The sequence below is a fragment of the Pempheris klunzingeri genome, chromosome 18 (assembly GCF_042242105.1).
Source record: "Pempheris klunzingeri isolate RE-2024b chromosome 18, fPemKlu1.hap1, whole genome shotgun sequence".
Taxonomy (NCBI): Eukaryota; Metazoa; Chordata; class Actinopteri; order Acropomatiformes; family Pempheridae; genus Pempheris; species Pempheris klunzingeri.
This window is the reverse complement of record NC_092029.1, coordinates 18,402,732-18,425,353: the sequence shown is the minus strand read 5'-3', so window position 1 is coordinate 18,425,353 and position 22,622 is coordinate 18,402,732. Positions and strand designations below refer to the sequence as shown.

The following is a 22,622-nucleotide window of genomic DNA, read 5'->3' as shown; positions in this document are numbered from 1 at the left end:
AAGCAACAGAAATCCATTCTAATAGCCGAACAGCAACAGTTCTTAACAGAAACAATGATGCGTTACACATTTCTTGCTGTTTTCTGCTGTCTACCTTACTGCTGTTTATACACAAACAATTAAACGCTTTAGTGCCTGGCGGACAGGATAGGTGTGTCTGTGAGGGTAAAATGGAAACTGTTTCATCCGTAAACACAAGACTTCTTTCAGCGACACATTTTCCTTCTCATAAACAACGCAATGGTGCACACTTGGTGCAAGCTTCAGTAGGACACCCATTCAAAGCAGGGGAACAAAATAGGTTCTGATGCATTTTGGATGTACTGACCCTTTAACACGGCTGAGATTGTCTAGAACCAGCACAGGGAGGACGCCAGAGTCATTTTACCTGCGTGTTCACCCTATTGCTGCTGTCTCTATCCCCAGGCCTCTTCTAGACAAATAAATCATGACGGCCTATAATCCTTTAAGATAGGGAGGGATTATGGGTAAAGTATCCCTGCATGGTCAATCGTCACCATGTAATATATTTGCTCCCCAGTGTTAAAGAAAAAACACTTGGAGAATCACCTCTCTCCATCTGAGATCCATTGCTTGTCACCACAACATAAGTTGACAATTCGTTTAAACAGAGAAAGGGTGTGTGTGTGTGTGTGTGTGTGTTGTATATCTATTCGCTTTAGGAGGATGTTACTGTAGATTCATTTGCTCCCTGTCTTTGTCATTTCATACATAAATGTGTTTAGCTCTGTCTGTGCCATCTGCTCAGACTCACTGTCTGGCTCATAAGGATTAAAGAGGAAACACTAAATATTTGAAAATGTTGGCATGACAACGGTCAGAGAGAAAGACATTTTAGCATTTCTCACAAATTTGCCACTTTAAGCTAAATAAAATCAACATTTGTCAGACAAAACTCCACTTACAGGCTCAGTCGCCCCAGAACATGTTTATGGTAATAACACGGGCCTCTTTTAAACAAGTTCTATTATCGTCTCATGAACTTCAAGGTTCTTGGGGCGACTGGATTTTAAGAATATCCTCCCTACAGGGACACACTTTTCAATATCTAAAGCTGACCTAATGATTCTTGTCCACTATTATCAGACAGCCATCTATTATAACTCAAAGGGTGCAAGAGAGATACAAAACCCCGTGGAGAAAATCAATGCAGGTCACCATCTGTAAGCACTATGTTCAAGCCCTGATTCTGTCCATTCACTAAGAATAGCTCCTGATTAGAGGTCACTAGCTGTGTATCATGCAGCCATAGTTTTCTAGTGGTCACCCATGTAGTGTTGAAGTTTCCACATACTGATAAATTCATGGTGAAATTGAGCCACGGTGCAATGTTACATTTCACTTTTGTCTGTTAAGCAATGCAGCAGACCTCAGTTTTCAGTGGCAGAAGTACAACAGATTGGAAATTACACATTGGGACTGAAACGGTGCTTAACACCATTCGCAGATGGTGCTTTTATGGACCTGTAGACAGGCCGCCATAGAATTTCTGTTTCAGTAATACATCTGTGGCTGTATTTCTGGGTTGAGCATTTTCAATATGAAAACCATAGATGTTTACATCCACAGCAACCCACAAAGATAAAAACAGTTTGCAGTAAGCTAAATGAAAAGTTACTAAATCTTTATATATTCTTTATTACTATATTAAAAAATGTGTATTCCAATTGATCTGTTTATTTGTTTTAATAGTAATGAAATAATACATTAATAATATGGTGGCATCCTTATCTTAGAGAGGAAATCACATAACTTAACATACATTTGTAACATGTTACAAATAATAACTTGTGCCACTGGTATATAACTTTTTGAAACTTGATATTATCATTTCAAACTGCTATAGTCTTCATTTATAGCAGCATAACATTTTCCAATCAAGAAATCCCAAACATGTTCAGACTTTACATGCAACAATCACAGTTAGGAATTGTGGATCAGCTGTCACAATAATTGATCAGATTAAGACTTTCCTCTCAACAGAAAATCTAAAAAATTTCCAATTAAGATGAATAAAACACAAAATTGTATAAAATACAATAGTAACCGTAGTGGTAGAATGTGTCTAAGGCTCCAACGAGTGATCATTTTCTCAATTAATTGATTTATCCTTCAAACCATGAAATGTTGAAAAAAAATATTAGATACAACTTTCTGATGCTCACTAACATCACGTCTTTTTTCGTCTAATGATGTTCAGTTTGCTGTCAGATAAAGCAGAGAAAAGCGACAAATCCTCACAAATTACAGGGAATATTTGGCATTTTCGCTTGAAACTGACAGAAATGATTCATTGATTATCAAAAATGCTGCAGAATATTTTTCTGTTCATTGTTTAATTGACAAATTAAATCGAAGCAAAGCCACCTCAATCCTAATTAAAGAGATTTCTGATGTGTCAGCAGCTTGTGTGTGTGTGTGTGTGTGTTACCTGAAGGGCATCATAGTACATCTTCTTGCCTTCCTCATCAGTCCTATCAGACATCAGCCATGCCTTCAGCAGGTACTCATAGAAACTGTCACCCAGGCCACCCACAGAAACGTGATCTGCAACACACACACAGATGAATAACAATTAGAACACAAAAACACACACACATACACTCAAGCCTCCTTCATGTCTGCTGGTTAAGATTCCTATTATTACTACTGGACCATCCCGTGACACAGGGTTAGATCTATGTGTGTAACCTAAAGTGAAAATACTCAGTCTATGGATTACTACAGTACTGTGTGTATGTGCCAGGGGTTGTTATCATAGGTTAGCCTACAGCCAGTCAAGCATTACTTTTGCATTTACCCTGCTGATTGTCAGTGAAGGCTCATCCATATGCATGTGTCATTATCAGAGTCCAGCCCTGTTTGTGGAGCGCAGAGATTAAATGTCAGCTGTGATCATCTTGAAGTGAAAAGAAAAAGGGGGCTGGTGGTGAGGACGCTTTGGCTTTGAGCCGATAAGAGTAGCTGAGCCTCCCACGAGTTCGGTATCAATTCGGGAACATGAACGCCACACAAGTGAGAGAGATGACACATGCTTAAAATAGAGTCAGTCTGCCAAACAAAACTTTGGCCATCTGATTACAGAAGTCATGTGCAAACATATTTCTAATACATACTTGAAAGCAGAGAGAGGGTGGAAACTGTGACTCAACATTTCTTATCCACACAAGGTAACCTAGAAGCTGTTTGGATAAAACATAAACCTGGTGAGCACGACTAGGTCGTCTATGCATGCACATTGTATGAAAGATGAAATACACAGGGTAAGTATTTCAGTGAGGCTGTGGTGGAGAGTTACTTCCCAGACAACAGTAGCCTGCAAACATCCCTAGGTTATAATTTATTCAACAAATGCATTCCCATCACTATTGCGTAATTTCTTTCTAGATGAAAAAAACAACCTCTCTGACTAAGACTAGGATAAAAGTGTTTTTTGTAAGTGATTTTTTTTTTTCAATACTTGAACAAAAACACAGTTACAGGCTTCGGTTAGGAATGTCAGCTAAATGCCATCAATTATGACTGTGCATGTGCTTTCAGTGATTTTATTCATCAGATAATAAAAGTAAGTAGACCAGAAGTGCACGATCATATCCAAGTATCACACATGCAAACAGCCCTCTAACTCAAGTGCTAGGCATTAAAGCCAATAAGAGATAGAACCCTAATAAACTCTGAAGCAAATCAGCGGATATAAAATCTAAATAATAAAACTGGACCAAAGAATTTCTGATTTAATGCCACAACTTTCCTGCGGAAATCAAGAGAGATGTGCCCCTGATTCTATGTAGAACAGTGACTGTCCTGAGCAAACATGATACCATTACGAGGTAAAATGAGTACTAAAGCAATTAAGCATGAAAAATAATTAAGTTTGATTTCAAAACTAAAATGCTCACAAGCTGACAGAAAAAAAATAATAAAAATCTCAGCAGCTACAGAGACACTATTCCAACTTTTTCAGTTTCCCTTTCCACCTCGGCATGTGTCCACACCACACTCTCACAACATTAACTTACAAAGAACATGATGTCTGTCCTATTTTGCATGCAAAAGACTGTTTCAAACAAAGCCTTTTTTTTTATTCATTATTGGTCTAATTTGCCTCCTCTCTGCTGTTCTTGGTAGGTGGCCGAAATGAAAACACAGCAGGCTAAATGATCATTTTTCTGATATTAGTGATGCTGTGCTTGCTTCCTCCGTAGTTTGTGACATTATTTGGTTCACTGAGGACCCAGAAATTAGTTTCAGGATTTAGATAAACTACCATCAAAAATTGGACTTGTTCCTGGTGAACCTACATCTTGCCGTTAGCTTGCCAAAACATTTAGGGACTGCTTTAACATTCAGGGAAATTTAGGCTTGTTCACTTCCTTGCAGAGAGGCAAAGAACATGGAAAACACTCTCACTCGCTTAAGAATATCGATACTTTCTTATATCTGTACATTGTATGAGGCAAATGCCATGAACTGGTTAGCTTAGCTTACCATTAAGTCTGAAAAAAGGGGAAAACAGCACCTCTGAAGCTTGTTCATCAACATATTCCTTGTTTAATGTGGGCAAAAACCAAAGAGTTAAAACAATAATTTGGGGTTTAAGAGGTTATGTGCTGGACTTTCTATCAATTTCTAAATATCTCAGTTTCTGTAGCTCTATATGTTTTTCTTTTTTCTCTCTTTTCTATATGAATACCTCCATTCTCAACTCCTTCTCAGCATCACCTCTCTATCATTATCATCATTGCCTGTTCAGCTACACGGGTAAATAGTGGCTTAGTGGCTTCCCAAAGCCCAAACTGATGTACAAAACCAAAAGAGATCCAAAATACTATCCTAGAGGACAAAAACAAGCTAATATTCATATTTAAGAAGCTGCAACCAGTGAATTTTAGCCCTTTCTGCTTGGGTGTTTTTTTTTTTTTAAAGATCAGCATTAAGTGCATTGCAGCAATCTAGATAAGATGTAATTTGCATGTATTAATGTTTCAGTGTCATAGTGGGAAAGAAAAGATCTAACCTTGATGACATTCTTAAAGTGCCAAATGCAAATTATATTAATGTTTCTGGCATCAGCCTCAAAGTCAAAGTTACTATTAACTCAAAGATTTCAGGTTGTGAGCTTCGTTTTTTGTTACGCTGTATTTAAGTGTGAAAATACCAACCCTGTCTGTTTGTGTCTGATCTCTCTTCTTCCACAGGACATTATAAGCAAGTCTTCAATTTGTGTCCACAAAACTTTAAAGTGTGAGCTGCAAGGCACAGAGCATTTGGCCAGATTGATGTTTGTAACAGTGAGAGGTAAGATTAAGCATACAAATAACTGTTCCAAGCAGGAGTATAAGCCCTGGGACTGAGCCTTGGGTCAGACCACAAGAAAAGTTTACTCTCTTTCTAACCACTGAAGGGCCAATGAGCCAAAGAAGACGAACCCGTTTTTACTACCAGTTAATAAAGATGGTCCACTGACGACTTAAATCCCCGTTGAGTGCTGACTTAGCAACTGGAATATCTTGTTCCTTGAGGATAATAGATGCAGCAGAGATCACGCAGTGAAGCATTCTGGTTTCCTCTTGTGGTCTGAGTTGCACTAACCAATCATGTTTAAGCAAGCTTTGGTTGCATCTAGGTAAGCAATCCATGTGGACAGCGAAAGAAGCAGAACAGCTGTAATGCAATCTCAGAACCCATTGGTGTTTGTCTGACAACAACTTTGTGTATTTTACATTCATGTGGGTTTACACAATGACTGATACAGAAGAGGACGTCTTGGCCGTTATCCAAATATCTGCTGGGTACACCGGAAGTCCCAAAACACCGGTCCCTTCCCGCAGAGGCTTAATCGTTGTCAGACAAAAGCTGATGGGTTCCGAGATGGACTGCGGCTGAGGCAGAGCAGGATGTCCACCAATCAGAAGATCATCAGTTCCATCCCCAGTTCCTCCAGTCCGCATGTCGGAGTAGTCTTGGGCACTGAACACTGAACCCCAGATTGTTTGAATCCAAGTGAGTGAACATTCTCATTCACAATTATGTTTCTGCTGAACGAATGATTTGTAAATGGGTGAATGTGAATGTAGTGTAAAAGCGCTTTGAGTGGTCAGAAAGAAAAGTGCCATACAAGTACAGTCCACTTACTATTTACCATTTACCACTATGCCACTCAGGCAATGCCGTGATACTCAAATACTATACACATGGGAACTGCAGGAGAAAAGCAAGACAGAAGAAAATGGATGGGATGTAGTGTGATAGAGGGGTGAAGAGGACTTACGTTGGCCCCACTGGCCACTGTTGGGGTTCAGGTAGTTGGGGTACAGGCCCTGGGGTTTGTCCAAGCGATTTAATACTCTCCTGATGTTCATTACCTGATGATAAAAAAAAAATAGTGTACAGTGATTACATGCAACACCTTAAAGACAGAAACTGTTGCCAATGTAATCTGAATGGGGAATTAAGGTAAAGAAATACAGTTTTCATTCCTTCCTCATTTTTGCACAAACAAATCCATTAAGTGTGGAAAAAGTAGTATCATAAATTCCATGTGACTGTTACCTTCTGTGCAAACTCAGGATTTCCTGAGAGTTTGCTGAGGTGCATGAACTCCAGATGCAGGGTGCCATACTCTGCCAGGATGCTGCTGCCACCTGATGCCCAGGGCCAGTTTCTACCAATACCACTGGACAAAGACAAAATAATAAGAGAGACAGGGGTTTGTGATTAAACAACACATGTTGGACCACAGCTGCCGTGAAAACTGCTAAACACTGACAATTTCTGTGCATTTTAGTACATTATCTGTCCATTGTCTTTGGAGCCACGTGCAGAATTCCCTTAACTTGTTGTTACTTGTGTATAATTTATATTCATTCCTACTAATATCAACATGTGCTTCATTGGCAAAAAAAGAGAGAATACAGCATGAGTCATGTTGGAGAAAGCATTCATCTGCACACAGCAAATACTGCGTTTCTTGACAATAAACTGACAGCTGAAAAGAGGTGATAAATCTTCAAAAAGGCAGCTGAAGACTCTTAGTGACTCATACTTAAAACTGTGAAGACAACTAAAATGCTCCTGTAATGTCCATGTTAATTTTGAGAGCCATTAATATTTGTCACCTTTTGCTTTAGTGACATTTACAAACAGATTCTTAAAATGGTGACTGACTGCATTACATTAATGACACCGAAACCTTACTTTGCACTCCATCTGTCATATTTATCGGTGAATTTGTTGTATTTTTTTATTCCAAGCACTTGACTCTGGCAGCACATCTTATCCTTGCCTGTGTCCATCTGTCAGTCAGTCAGAACTTGCTGGACCTCACCCTCTCCCCTGATGATGCGTGTAGCCATGATGGATTTGCATCGTCGCTACCGTCAGGCCATATGTGAGAGTTACCAACCCTGGCATGCTTGACAAGGACAGAAGATCTCGCAACAGTGTGTGTGTGCATGCGTGTGTGTGTGTGTGTGTGTGTGTGCGTGTGTGTGTGTGCTGGATCATTCGAGCCACTGAAAGATAACTTCCAGGCCAAGGACTGATGACTCTGATGGCAATGCTTCAAGTAACTACTAATGAATAGATATTAACAGTTCAATACGCTGTGAAACACACACCAGAATGTCTGCACAACAACTACTTGTGGACACATGGACATGAGCTGCAAATGCGGGAGACATCCAACAAATGAGAAAAAGGAGGAGGAGAAGGAGTGTGAATTGGGAGAAGTGCCATACACACACACACACGCACGCACATCTCTTCAAAGAGGTGGATGAACATACTAATTATCCCCCCTTCAACTCATCATGCTGCACAAGCCATAATTTGTTTCCCATTACACCATGGATTTAATCAAGTCAACCAAACACAGAGAAGACCACAGCAGCATCAGGCAGTGAGCAGGGAGACACTGATCAGGGTCAGAGAACATAACTGGTGAGGAAAAATCCCATCACTGTGAACCCTAATTAATTTGGGATTTGTGGGTTTGTTAGCTTTAGACTGATGCAGACATTAAAATAGGATATTATAGTCGATGATAACCTGCACAAAAGTTTATTGTAGGCATGTGGATTGTTAACTTAAATTCAAAACACCCAGTGTGTTCTAGTGCTCCAGCTACTTCTAGAAGAACACAACATTACTCCTTTAGCTCCACAACACTTTCACTGCCGCCTCCACTTTGCCTCAGTCAACTTGATCCGTCTATACAACTTTTTTCAATCTCTTTATAAACCCTGTGATGAACGATAAATCCCTTCTCTTGGTAAAAAAAGGGGGTAGGTGGGGAGGCAAACGCACACCCTTCCAACTCACCCTTGTCCACCCCAATCCCTCCCAAAGCCCTGCTGTAAGAAACACTAAATCCCTGTTAAGGAGAACAAAACAAAAGACAGCAGGGAAAAGCTGCTGCGTAAACCCAACAGACACAAACCAATGAAGAGCAGACATAAAGTATAACACTGGAGACAGATAGATCAGGATGCGTGTGGAATATCATTAATCTGGCCGGGGTGTCTGCGAGCTTCAGAGAGATAAATTGAAGACTATTTGAGGTCTGTAATGCCGGCTGGACCTTAATATGAAAAATGAAAAAAAAATGTCCAAACCAGAGCTGTCAAAACCCAGTCTGCCCATTTGATCACAGCTCCTGAAGTTATTAAACTACTTGGGTGAAAAATGTACTTACAGCAACAATATGCAGCCTTCTCAAAGGAATAGAACAGTTTCTGAATGAAGGTTGGATTCAGCTATACAATGTCTCCTTGTACGATGCTAAACTGTGTTCTCCTGCAGTCTTACTTGGTCTGGTATGACCAGTGGCTTTGGTGGGAAACATGTAATCAGTCAGTCAGTGTAATGGACACTTGTGGGCATGGTGGCTGTTTCTCTTCAGTGTCTGTTAAACAAAGCAAGCTGCTTATATAAGTAGTAAAGCTGTGACTGTGAAATTCAAACTGTTTCAGTTTCAACGTGAGGAAGCAGCTAAATATCTAATATTAAGTACCGCATAGAAATGAGCAGAATGTACATGTAATCTAGAAATGAGTTGCATTCAAATGGATCTGAAAAAATCCCTGACATCCCTGACTAGCATTGTCCCAGTACTATACAGTGTGAACAACACCAAGAGAGTAAAACCTGATACTACAAAACACAAATGACAGGAGTGAGAGGCTGGTTAAACAACCAAGTGGACACTAACCGACAAACATCACTGGTGTCTGAGAGATGAGGGTGAGGTAGGACTGTGATAAATTAATGCTGCTAAGCCCAATAAAAATATTAGGTCAGGGAGCTGCCTCTGCTCCATTTCTGGCAAAATTAACTCATTTCAACTGCTACTGAGTGGCATTCATGCCTCTTTTCTGATGGAAACTCATTTTTGCTCCAGTCACTTTCCGTAGTGGGATTGGAAACTGGCTTTCACCCATTGGCATGCAGCACAATACAACAGTATTAGCCCATCTGATGGGAGTCCACTGTTGTGTTTGACTACTGATGCAGAAGTCCTGGTGGCCCAGTTTCCAGACCACTGTTACCAACTGGCACACTCTGAATTCCTTTCTCACATGGGATATAATGACACTTTTTTACAAACTCTAAACTATAGAAAGGCTGTTTGGTTTATGGCCTCTTCTAGTTCTACACATTGTACTGCAACATTGCAAATACACCGCATAGGTGGTCAAGGTGAGCAAGTGTCCTTACTTAAACCTCAACTGCCTTTCATCCCAATTTGTAGGCATTGTCTAGTAATGATAATGGAATGACATCTATTGTAAGATTGTAATGGATGTCTCCTGACTACTTTTTTGTGATCTCAGTTGGCTTAATTTTCACAGCAGCCAGGCGTGTGAAGATTAATATGAAACGCTGACCGAATAAAAAGTCTCACTTTGTTGAATTCAACTTGCTAACAACAGGAGGCACAGTGGTGTCTCTTCCTTTTCTTGTCACCATGCACTGAAGAGCCATGCTTCATACCACACAGTAATAATGTGACGCAGCACACTGAAAAACAGTTTTTCAGTCATTCTCTTTGCAAATTAGAAGGGAAAACATTGATTAAATGTTATGGTGACCTAGAAGTAGAGGGCTTTTTAGAAATTATGCTAAGCTTCGACCAATGTATCAAAGCTGATATTGAACTTTCATCATTAATCAAGAGATTGGCCAACACCATCCGCCTCTGACAGGACTGATATGATGCAGTTTGTTTGGCTAACAGGAGTACATGTCGATAGACGTTAATTAAATTGCTGAGACCACATTTCATCCTGTTTCATAACCATCATTATGATGCAACAATTAAATCAATACACTTTACGGTTTTGCGTTACCTGTCTTTTAAATATTCTTGTTTATCACATACTACATTTTGTATGTTTAAGAGGACATTTGGGGGAGGTTTTTAAGGAGTTGTTCAAGGCCATGACAACTTGGCAAAAACTGGGCTACCTCCACCTGCGGAGGGAGACCATAACAGGGGCGACTCTTGCTTGGATGTAGAGGGGTAGAGCAGGTGGTCCAGTAATTGTTCGAGAACCAGCTCCTCCACATGTTGAAGAGTCGAACTGTCTTTGGGCAAGAAATTAAACCCCAAATTATTTTGGCCAAGCTAACCCTAACCCAAAAAAAAAAAAAAAACAAGGGCTCAAGGGGTCCATGCAACAAATATGGATCCAAAGCCTCAACCTAGAAAAAAAAAAAATAGGTCATTACAGATTGATGCCTCTGTGAATTATGAGGGTTTGCATTGGAGGACATATTGCAGTACTTTTAGTGTTGTGTCTATCTTGTTTGTTCTTTTATTTCTCAACTTCTCACACCCTTAGCGATTTCCTGGCCAGCTGTGAAATGACAAATCGTAGCCTGCAAGTTTTATACCCTTCAGTTCATTCTGCAGCGCCAACAACAGTGATTTTAATGCTGTGGTGCCAAGCAGTAACCTGGAAAAACAGAAAAGGCATTCAATCTCCATAAATTAGCATGTCACATGAGGAAATGCCCTCTCACACTCATATAGCATTGTGTTCAGGAACACTCCTCCAATTCATTTGTACTCTGTGATTGAACAAAGCCTGTATTTTGGTCCACTTTTTGTCCCCTATGCCAACCCTTTCACTCCCCTCCTCACCCGTGCTATGACCTCTGTTTTCCTCCTGCTATCTTCCCTCAATATCTCTTCCTCCGTCTTAAAATCTATTGTACTTCTCCTCTAGGCACAGAGAAAATGTGACCTGCGATAGATTCACAGTTAGCAACTTAATTAGAGGCCTTAAATCATGGCTGCCTTCCACTGCCTTAGGTTACTGCCGAAAAAGAGCTGCACTGAGAGCAAGTCTGTTAATTTGTGTGTGCATTTGCTTTTACTAAATATCGCTGGATACAATGAATGCCAGACTTTTCTTTGTTGTTAATAAGTGCCTCAGGGCAATGAGACAGTATTACTACCAATACCACGACTGTGTGTCTGCTGTATGTACATGTGTGTAGTCATAACTGTGGTCATGGTAAGAACACCTATGCCCCTTTGTCCACTGGTTTGAGACCTATACAAGCGGTCCTAGCCCCCCACACACCCTGAAAATTAATATTACTTGAACATAAAAAGAGAAATTGAAGGCTGTTAAACTCGACTAAAATAAATAAATAAATTAAAAAGTCTTGCACCCTGATATGACGAGGAAATTAGACTAATGTGGTTAAAACAGTCTTACTGGTGAAGACACAAGCAAAGTGCCTTTCTACGATTCACTGTGCCTTAGGATACATTTATTTGAATGTGTTTAAATCTATTGCTGGGATGCATTACTGCATTACTATTACTAAATTCCACCGTTATATGTTTTTCATTGGGTGTAGGCCTTCGATTTGGGCACTCTTAACCACGCTTCGATTAGGAAAGAAAAATGCCATAATAGCTCAAGTCAAATTTCACTAGAAATTTTGATTTTGATCATGTTATTCCACATTTTACAGCTTCTTCTTCTGCTGCTATGCTGATGACACTTTCTCCACTTGTCCACCGTCTTCACTGGTACACTAAAAGCCTTATTCTACTGTTGCACTTTAAAGCACTGCTAAATGAAAATACAGCCGGCTTAAACGTTAATAAACTGTCATTAGTCTACTAAGCACAGCATTTCCGCCCATCCAATGGATTAACAAGTTAATTTTCCTATCACATCTGGAAGAAAAGGCTCCATGACAGGGTGGCATTCACAGAGTCAACCCGTGTGACAACCTCACCAGGCTGTACTAATAGAGCCAGTCTCCATCTAGGCTTGTTAATCAAACTCCAAGACCCCAAGAGCTCAAGATTGATTGCTTCAGCCTCAGAACCCGGAGCTGAAGGAGTCTTTACAAAAGTAAAATTTTTATTTTTTTTTACACTTTTTTCTATAAGATAAGAAAAGAGGGTAGAAGCAAAATAATAAGCTTTAACTTTGCAGCGTCAATAAGATGATGACATTACTTTTAGCAGCAGTGTGGCTAGAAAGCATGATACCTTGTTTTGAATTAGTACATATTGTAATGGGGGGCGACCTTGGGGAGCTAACTTAGAAATGCCTATATAAAGTTACTCTTTAATTCTCTGTGAGAATCAATTCTAGATTGAAACAGCCCTCACAGCCCACATGAAATCAGTAAACCTCACTAATATAACAACTGACTTGAAACCATATTGGCCATATTCATTTTAAAAATGTCCTCGTCATTTGTTTTAATTTTAAGCAAAGCAAACACTTTAAGCAAAGTCTTCTGTTACCATACCAAAGTAAATTTTGAGCATTTTCAAACCTTTTATTGTCAATTAGATGTAGAAAATTGCTGTTTTTTATGAGTGTGTGAATGTATGAAGGATAAAATCATCAGCGTGATGCATGTAGAGAGGAATGAAGAGCTAATTGGGGCGAAGCACAGATCGGGACACCTCAACACAACCCATTGCAGACGTGCACACACACGCACGCACACACGCACACGCACACACACACACAATGCCTCATCCCATTAAGGCCAGTCAGTATGCAGTGCAGTGGGAGTGATTTGCAAGAGCTTTATCTGTCTGAATGTTAATAGGAGAGCTATGGGACATACTGGCCGAAGCAGATAACAGCTGGAAAGTGTGTGTGTGTGTGTGAGAGAGAGAGAGTGTGAAAAAGTGAGAGGGTAAGAAAGTGTCAGAGGAAATGGGGGATGCAGTTGTTTAGTTAAGTGCAGTTATGGCTTCCATTGCTAAAGCACTGTAACTTAATATTGTAGGACACATATACTGTACATACAGAGCACAGACCATGTGGGAGGGCGAGTGTGCTGTTGTATAGAGCATATCCAATATTGCTCTGTTTTACATATACTTCATATATTAAGTTGGACAATTATAAGTTGAAAATGTTTTTATTTACACTTGTCATTAAGGGATAAATTGTGTGATTTTTTTTTTCTCTAACTGGGCTTAAAAGCATCCAATGTAATGAACTAATCTATTTACTTAAAGCAAAATGTAAATTGAGAGCCCAATTAATTCCCAACTTTGCAAAAAAAACCTTTCCTTGTCTGGCTTACAATATCATTATTCATCATTATTGATGATCTAAGGCTTTCTCCAAGTAAAAAAAATCTATGCAGCATTTAATTGGCTAATAGTAGTAGTTTCCTACTTTTTAATGCCAATTAAGCACATTTAAAACTAATTTACAGTGTTCAGAACTTTGTCTAATCCCAGCCTCATCTTTTGACTCGATGTACAATTAAATATTTCTGCACCAACTGGTGTATGTGTGATTCATTTTCTATTTTCCGAAAGTCTATGATAAACATTTGAAAATGATTTAATAATTTAAGAAAAAAGGGAACCGAAAACACAGAAATCAAAACATTTTCTTCACTACAATTCACTGCAAGAGACATCTCGACCACCCAGAGATGCAATCAATTCTTCGCCTTTGTAATTCTTTTATTCTGGTTATCAAAGCCAAATTCAGGGACAAATGTTCCTCTGTCCATCTGGCTGCACTGCCACCAAAGTCTGTGACAGATCAATTGGTCAAATCCATCAGATCTTAGCAGCATTTTCCGCTCACTTAGTGGAAATCAATGGGTTTATGCAGAGAGGGGGAAGGGGTAAAGTGGGGGGGGGTTCAGGGCCAGGGCCAGCCTTTCATCCTTTATAAGTGGTCTAGTTGAGGCTGTTAAGCATGATCACCCAAAGATTACCCTGATAAATAATTCCAAGAAGATTTGCTTTGAAATTCTATCATACCTAATACATAAACATACATGTTGCTTTCACATGGTTTGACTGGTCTTTTCTCGGCAAAGATTTCAAAGCAGACTGGGGTTTCAAGAAGTGCTGTTCAAGCTCTTGTGAGGAAGCGCAAAGAAACGGGCAATGCTGAGGACCATAGACACAGTGGTCGGCGAAGGAACAGCAGATGAAAGACACATTCGGTCTACTTATCTTCGAAATCAGAAGATGCCCAGCAGTGCCATCAACTCAGAACAAGCAGAAACCAGTGGGACCCAGGTACACCCATCTGCTGTCTGGAGATGTCTGGCCAGAGGTAGTCTTCATGAAAGACTTGCAGCCAAAAAGCCAAACCTCTGACGTGGAAACATGGCCAAGTGACTCAGCTATGCACGGAAGTGAAGTCAAATTTTGAAATATTTGGGGTAGCAGAAGGCAATTTGTTCGCCGAAGGGCTGGAGAGCAGTACAATAGTATACTCATATTACTATCAAGGAGCGCATCTGCAGCCCGGACATTGAACTGTTTGCTGTTGGTCTTCGTCCATATTATCTGCCACAGGAGTTTTCACATGTTGTCATGGTGACTGTTTACATTCCTCCTTCTGCCAACCCGACTTCGGCGTGTGACGTCATCCACTCTGCCATAGCCCGGGTACAGACTCTACACCTGAGTGCACTCACTGTTATCTCTGTCTTCAACCATGTCACCATGGCAAAGGCACTGCCCAACTTCACCCAGTGCGTGAACTGTTCCACGAGAGAGGAGTGGACCCTGGACTCTGGACTCACCTGATTATTATTATTATTATTATTATATAATACAGCTCCTCACTCTGAGTGTACATGTTGTTATATGTTATTGTTAGTAGTAGTGGTATTATTTGTATCATTATTATTATTATCATTATTATTACTTTTGTGTTTGAAGTGTATTCTTATTCTTTTGGAGCTGTGTGTAACAAAAAGCAATTTCCCCCTGGGGATTATTAAAGGAATTCTGATTCTGATTCTGATTCTGAAACACAATAGCATAACAAAACTGTGTTGCACCTGTAACCATGTCCAGGTACGTAGCCCACGGGCTGGGTTTAGGTCTGAAGACTGCAAGAGGCAACTGTTTTTTAGAAAACAACAAAAGGTCTTAACGCAGATGCCACTATGCTTTCGTGGCATCTACGCTAACATCTTTTATATCTGAAGTGGAGAATTGAAATATAACTCCAGGTATACTTCTCCGAAGTGGCTTCAGCAAGAGTTTTAACTACCTCACATTGTTTGTCGATCTGATCGGTCGAAGTTGGCCTTTGTTAGATACTGATAGACCAACGGTTCATCCATTCAATCAAGTGTTTTTTGAGGGTGGCTACCCCTTTACAAACAGATTCTAAAGACGACTTCTCAGATGGTTGAGTTTAACAAACCACCTGGTGCATCAGGTTACTTAACACCTAACTCCTCGTGTTAAACCAGGTTAATGAGGTGACAATCACATGTGGCATTTGGTTTCCATAACACTCACAAACAAGTAGTGAAACAACCTCAGTTGTGTTGTAACAGGCACAACTCAAAAACTCTTGCTGCAGTCTTTACTTTAGCAGATCAAGTCCTTTCAGATGATGTTACTGTGCACTACGCTTAATACAATGTTATCATCTTTAAATTAACTAAAAACATGTACATGGACACTTTGACAAATTGTTGAGCTTGGGACTCATAATTTGCCTGAACAAACTGCAAAGCCATGCCTTAAGTGGGAAAATGTAGTTAAGACAGGATATGGAATTTCTGGCACTTGCCTTGTTCTCTAAAATGAACACTGAGCAAAAAACGGTTTACATAATGTAGCGGCAATAACATACAGAAAAATGTGGCCTTGTTTTTTGTGGCTGCTCTTGGACTTTTTAGATAGCTGCCAGGTAAAGCGATGAAAAATCATAGAGAGGGAATAAAGAGGACAAGGCCATGGAGTGGAGTGGACATACAATATGACATCCTGAAACAGATACTGGGTCACTCAAGGCAAGATGGATGGGCCGAGGAAGGATGGAGAGGGAATACAGGAGAGTGGAATATGGAAAAAAAAATAGCTTTTTAATAAATGGAAGAAAGGAATTGAGAGTTAAAGATAAAGGGGAGCAGTAGGGATGAAGTGAGATGATAATTGGGCCTCATTTGCAAGTGTGTCCGTTAGTGTTTTAGAGATTTATTCTGCTTCAATCTGGGTCAAGGTTATGTAGGCAGTCTAACACCACCCAAGTACGCTGCTTCTAAAGTACTACTTTCTTCTCAACTACCCATTTATGTGTACTTTTAACTGTTGATGATGATTCTGGAGCACTAATGCCACCCTGGACACTAAAAGCATTGCAATCTTACACCATCCTTGGCCATGTTTGACATCTCTTATTTGCATTTTGCTTTATCACTGCTCTCTTTCACAAAGCTTTTAAGTGACTGTTCCAGTCCACCATACTGTAAACACCATACATACACACTGCATGCACGCGCAACTGCCAATATAGGCAAAAGTACAGAAGGTCTAAATTTTGCTCCTACGAAGTAATTTCCAGGAATCAGTAGGTGGAATCGAGAAACATACCATTTCAACAAATTACTGGTTTAGAGCTGGTATTCTGTTGTATTTATACATCAGCTAAAAGCAGGAGTTTAAGTTGCCCGCTCATTGGTGCATCAAACACTGTGGTGCTGGGTGTGTGTGTGTGACTGTAATGTGTTCATGGTAATGTGTGTGTGTGTGTGTGTGTGTGTGTGTGTGTGTGTGTGTGTGTGTGTGTGTGTGTGTGTGTGTGTTTCCAAGCTCTACTAGCTCAGTCATGCAGGTAAAACTATTATCACCAGCAATCTGCTCAGACCTCGAGGGGATCATGCATGTGCACACTGATGCATGTGCACACGCATACATGTGCATGAGCATGCCCACACACACACACACACACACACACACAGTCTCCCCTGGGATGTTTCTTACTCCACAGAGGAGGATAAGGAGGGGGCAGAGTCCATTCACCCATATAGAGAGAAAGAAAATTAATTTGTCACAGCACGTTTATCGTCAGGACAACCTGCCTTTTAATTAACAGCTGACAAACAGCAGAGTGTCGCGTCTCTCTCTTGGGGAAGAGAGATAGAAAGGAAATGGTAGGGGAAAAAAGTGCTCCCCTCATCACTTGTGACTGACAGAAGAACTGGAGTGCAAAGATAGAAGACTGTTCTTTATGGTTCAATGTTCTCGTACTCAGACACTGATACTGTGTCATATGTTAAGCAGTTAATGTTAAATGTTAAATAGTACGGTTTAGTTTAAATAATTACAACCACTTTGTTGAGGTTAAGAGGATTGCCATCATCCATAAAACACACACCAATTTATTGACTAAGCTATGTACACAAAAAACTTCTTGCTTCTAGCTCTTGGTTTTAAAAATGCGACTCATTTTAATAGATTCCTTTTTGCTTTCTGAATATATCTTTGTTGACAAAAAGCCTGTTGAAGGTTATTAGATAGATTAGATACATTGTGCGCAACGTACAGCAATCTAATTTAATAAGGCAATCATAGAAACTGATAGTAGTCTTGGTTTTTCCTTCACGTCCTTCAATGCACTAACGCCAAACCCATTTTCCCATCACCTATAGCGGCTCTACATTTTAGCACTTAAATACCACATTACTGTAGTCAAACATCAGCAAATAGTGGAATCAGTCTGAATCCTATCCAACATGTCAGTGTTGGAGGATCTGTAACAAAAAGTATAGTAGTATAGATAGTATAGCTTCATATCTGTTGTTAACTGTGTTTCTGTGTGTGTGTGTAGCAGTAAAAACTGAGGGGTAGCCCCCTGACAGTGTGTCACAGTCTATTAATAAAGCCTGACTCTGGCCTATACCCTTGTCAGACTACTGAGAAACTTTTGGTTTCAGTGTAGCTTAGTTTCCCAGATCCAGCCGCTGGCATGTAGTCCTAGATGAAAAACCAAACAACGTCTGTCTGACTAGTCCGCTCTGTCATGTAAAACTAAAACATCTCAGCTCCTAGAGAGAGAGCGGAACAGAAAGACCTTGTGTTCACCCGTCTCACATCAAGTCTCAAACCAGAGAGCTCTTTAAAGTATCAAACCATAAAAACAGACCTGCTGCCTCAAATACCACCAAAGAGGAGAGTGGCTGTGAAAGAGAGAGCCTGTGTGTGTGTGTGTGTGTGTGTGTTCGTTCTACCTCTTGAGGTTAAGCAGAGCCCAGGGGATGCCGGTGGGCGTTTTGAAGGCTGGCAGCAGCTTTTCACCCAGCTCCACTGCCTTTCTACGGAATACCTAAGAAAGGAAGACAGACAGCATCTCATTACAAGAGGTTTCTTCTTTTGTACTGACCAACCTTTAATAAATACACTGCACCTGATGAAGGGGGAAAAAAAAAAGTCCGCGTGTACAGCAAGGAATGGGTATTTCACACAGCAACAACATTCAGTATCCAACCCATTACACTACAACAGTTTGGTTGTTCTTTGATTGATGTAAAAAGTGACATCTGACAACTCAAACCTTAGTTTAACTTGAAAAGGTTAACTGAGGGACATGATGGAATTGTAAATATGATAGGGCTATAACTAATGAGGATTAATATGCCTTTTGTTATATGATTATCTTCTTGCTAAATCACCTGATCGCTTGTCATAATTTGCCACAGCGCTACGTGATGTGTTCAGATTGATTGTTTTAAGCAAACAACAGAAGATATTCAATGTCCTGTCATAATGGACGAAGAAAAGCAGCAAATCCTCACATTAACATGCTGCAACAGCAAACAATTGGCTTTAAGGCTGATTATTTTTCTGTCAACTAGTTGATTAATCGAGTAATTGTTGCAGCTCGAAGTTCTGCAACTATAATTATAATCCTGCATGACATGTCCACGCCTGTTGTTGTGGACCCAAAGACAGTGACAATCAGGACAGGTCAGCTTTGTGCACGATGCGAGGAAACAATGTTTTAAAAATGTGTTTTCTTTTGCCAATATCTTTCCCTGGTTGCCTTAATGTTGCTTGCAGCTACATGGATGCTTTCCATCAGAGACTTACCCCATGTAGTTTAGTGGAAGTCACTTACACTATGTAAAAATGTAATAATAAGATAACTTCCAGTAAAACTCTCCCAGGCTTAAAACTCAAAATGAGATGTTAAGTGTATAACTACAGTGAAAACATCAAACGTCACAGTATGACCTGAACATTTTAACACCAATTTAATGATACGACAAAAAGGATTTTGTGTTATTTACCGATGAAAACAGACAGCTCTTAAAGAATCAGTCAACATCTAATTGAACATTACAGTTGTGGAACCTAAATAGGCTAAATGATTGGACTACACACATGCAAAACATGCAGATGTATGTCTCCTTTAAACAGTTAGAGTAAGATATAAAACCCTATCTTGAATTTTGATGCTCATAAAGAAATGTTCCCTGAAGAAAATGAATTAAATTTGGATGCTTTGATGACTCTCCACTCATTAGGTGACGAAACTTAAGCTTAAACTTTAAAGTAAAAATAGAACACTTCTTTTAAGCAGCAGTGAGTCAGCCCTCCATCCAGAGCAAGCTGCACTCATGTTTGATCTCTGGCTTTTTCTCATTTCTTTGGTATCTTATAGAATGAGACATCACAGGCCGAGCTGGTAAACATGCCCAAGTGTTGTGTACTTAAGTGAACTGACAATTCACGCAGTTTTGGAGTAGTGAAGTTAAATATTTTCCAAAGCTACTCTCTATTTCGCTTGGAACCACCTGCGTGTGAGCCTGGTGTTGCTTTGAATAACTTCATGAATATTCAACCATAAAATAAGAGCAAGAGAGCAAGTATACCTGGATCTGGGGCCTGCATAAAACTGGGTGATGATGGATCTGGGACCTGAATGAAACTGGGTGAAGTCCTATAAAAGTGAATTTTCTGGTAAATGTGTAACATGAATATAGTTATTTTCCCCTGGTGAAAAGAGTGGATGAAAACCACCCAAAGGATAGAAAACACACGTTAGCGTGAATGAACACTGTCCGTGTTTGAAGGGACTGTTTTAGCTGGATGTGTGGGACGTTTTGTTGTTTGAGACACTACTTCTTGACATAATTAACACTTGATTATGGAGATTCATAATGTTTGATTTTTGACCTTTTTCTAACTAGTGGTAACCGTGTTATGCATGCATGGTTTTTATTTTAAAACATTACAGTTGCTGCATCAATTCGGAGCCCTTTTTTCCCCCCCTTGACATAAATCAGCTACATATGTCACTAAATTTGATTTCCACATCTAAGCTTTTGTGTTAGCATATCTGACTGGACAGCTTTGTAGCAGCTTTAGCTGAGAGGTTATGGTGTCTCTGAGGTGTCTGATTTTGTTGGCTGTAAAAGTGAAGTACTTCCATATTTGGCTCCTGGCACGGGCTCAGTCAAGCAGTTAAGATAGAATGGGATTTGGCCCAAGACATGGTGGATTGTTTGACACTGTTGCCAAGGATTCGGCAGCTTGACCTGAACTGCTGCTGTCCACTGACAAGAGTGAGAATGACGCCATGTCTGCTTTAGTTTTTCTGTTAACTACTGCAATTCACATATGGCGCGTTTATCTCTGACCCTTAATGTAGAATGGGAGTGCTCCTATGGCACACACACACACACACACCAGAAATGGAAAAAAGAAAAGTTAAAATATTACTTAATTAATTAAGTTTTACGATTCAAAGTCAAACAAGCTCTCCACCTCACACCAAATTAGCACTGAAGCATGCCGTCCCCACTTTGGTTGTCATCCATCCATTCTTCTTTTCATGAGTAGTAATATCTTTCATATACAATCACATGCACACAGAGGTGGGACAGCAGCATACTGAAGCTGGCAGCTCTGCTCCCGAGAGATCTCAACACTCACCAAGGTGTGAGAGACGGTGGCGAGGTGGAGATAAAGATCTGTGAAGAAGCTCAAGCGGCTACTTGTCAAAACAATATGACAACTCGACACCCTTTTTCTTCAACAGTCAAAGGTGGCTGTGAAACGGACTGGCGTTAACAGATATGTGATATTCATGGAATAGCATTACCAGGAATGTGATATTCACGGGGAAAAAGAATACATGTTGTGATGACCTTCTCAGATTAGCCATCAGAACACTGTGGGCGAGAAGTCCCAAATCAAAAATCTGGGATGTGGCCGTTGGAACAATATTAATATTTTTTAAATATTTAAAACTGAAATTCCTGGCTAACTCAACCACAAATGTATTTTCAGTCACTGGAATACTTGTCGTGTTGGATTCACAGTGAGAAGTTGAAGTTCTAAACTGGCTTTTACTCATGTTGTATTGTATTTTTTAGGCACATAAGTAAAATACATAATCCAATGCCTGCAGTCACCTCATCAGACATTTCATGCTGTCTGGGGAATTATTTTGAGGTTTTACCAGGACAAAGAAGTTTGTTCTTAGGAACATACGCTGTCAACAAAAACAACATAACTAAGATTTAACGCCCTTAACATAAAAAGATATGTAAACTCACCAGCCTTCATAACTATGAGATTTTCAAGCATTTCAGTAATTGTACCTTGCTGGAGGGCACATAAAAAAAAAAGAAATGAGTCAACAACTCCTCTTGTAAAATATCAACTTGGAGGTTAGTGATTGTTTTGTAGACTTAAATCTCATGAAATGATTAAAAATTTAAAATATGAAGATATTGATACCCCCCCCCTCACACACTCATTCATACATTGCCCATTTTTAATATCTTCATCTTTTGAAATTTGTATTGTATTTCAAAAGGTCTCGAGAGCATTTCCACGCCATGATTCGCGGTGACACTGTTTTGGGATGCGCTACAGGATTGTACAGGATTAACTAGGCGTCAGATTCCAGTGATTAATGCCTTTAATAATGCCAGGAGCACACAGGGGGGAAGAATAAAAACACTCTCAGGGACGCATAGAAGAATAAATTAAACACACCTTGTGTCCAAGGCCATCAAGTAAACTGCCAACGAGATATAATAAGCAACTGAATAATACAGAAAGTGAGAAAAACACACACTAAAGGACACACACGCGCGCACTCAAAGACGGTGACTGATATCATTTGTAAAAACTGATAATCACATTTCACACCTGGGTGCTTCTGAAAAACGTATCCATCAGGAAAACGAATTACTTTACTGTTGTTCTTTTTTGTTTGTGTACATTAACCTCAGTAACTGGAAACATCTGTTATCAGTATGTGACAGAATATAAAAGGTGCGTCGGCACCACAAGCTTACTGTGTTGACTTCCAAAG

At 39.9% G+C, this 22,622-nt stretch overlaps 1 protein-coding gene across 1 annotated transcript in view; it reads right to left on the bottom strand.

The window, feature by feature from the left end:
- The window catches only part of man1a1 (mannosidase, alpha, class 1A, member 1), a 115,836-nt gene that overhangs the window by 6,292 nt on the left and 86,922 nt on the right, over positions 1-22,622 (bottom strand). Inside the window, exons 5-8 of the mRNA XM_070849140.1 lie at positions 18,523-18,617; positions 6,574-6,697; positions 6,293-6,386; positions 2,453-2,568 (exon numbers count right to left, since the gene is read on the bottom strand). Coding sequence (XP_070705241.1) covers positions 2,453-2,568; positions 6,293-6,386; positions 6,574-6,697; positions 18,523-18,617 — 429 coding nt within the window. The remainder of the gene's footprint in view (positions 1-2,452; positions 2,569-6,292; positions 6,387-6,573; positions 6,698-18,522; positions 18,618-22,622) is intronic.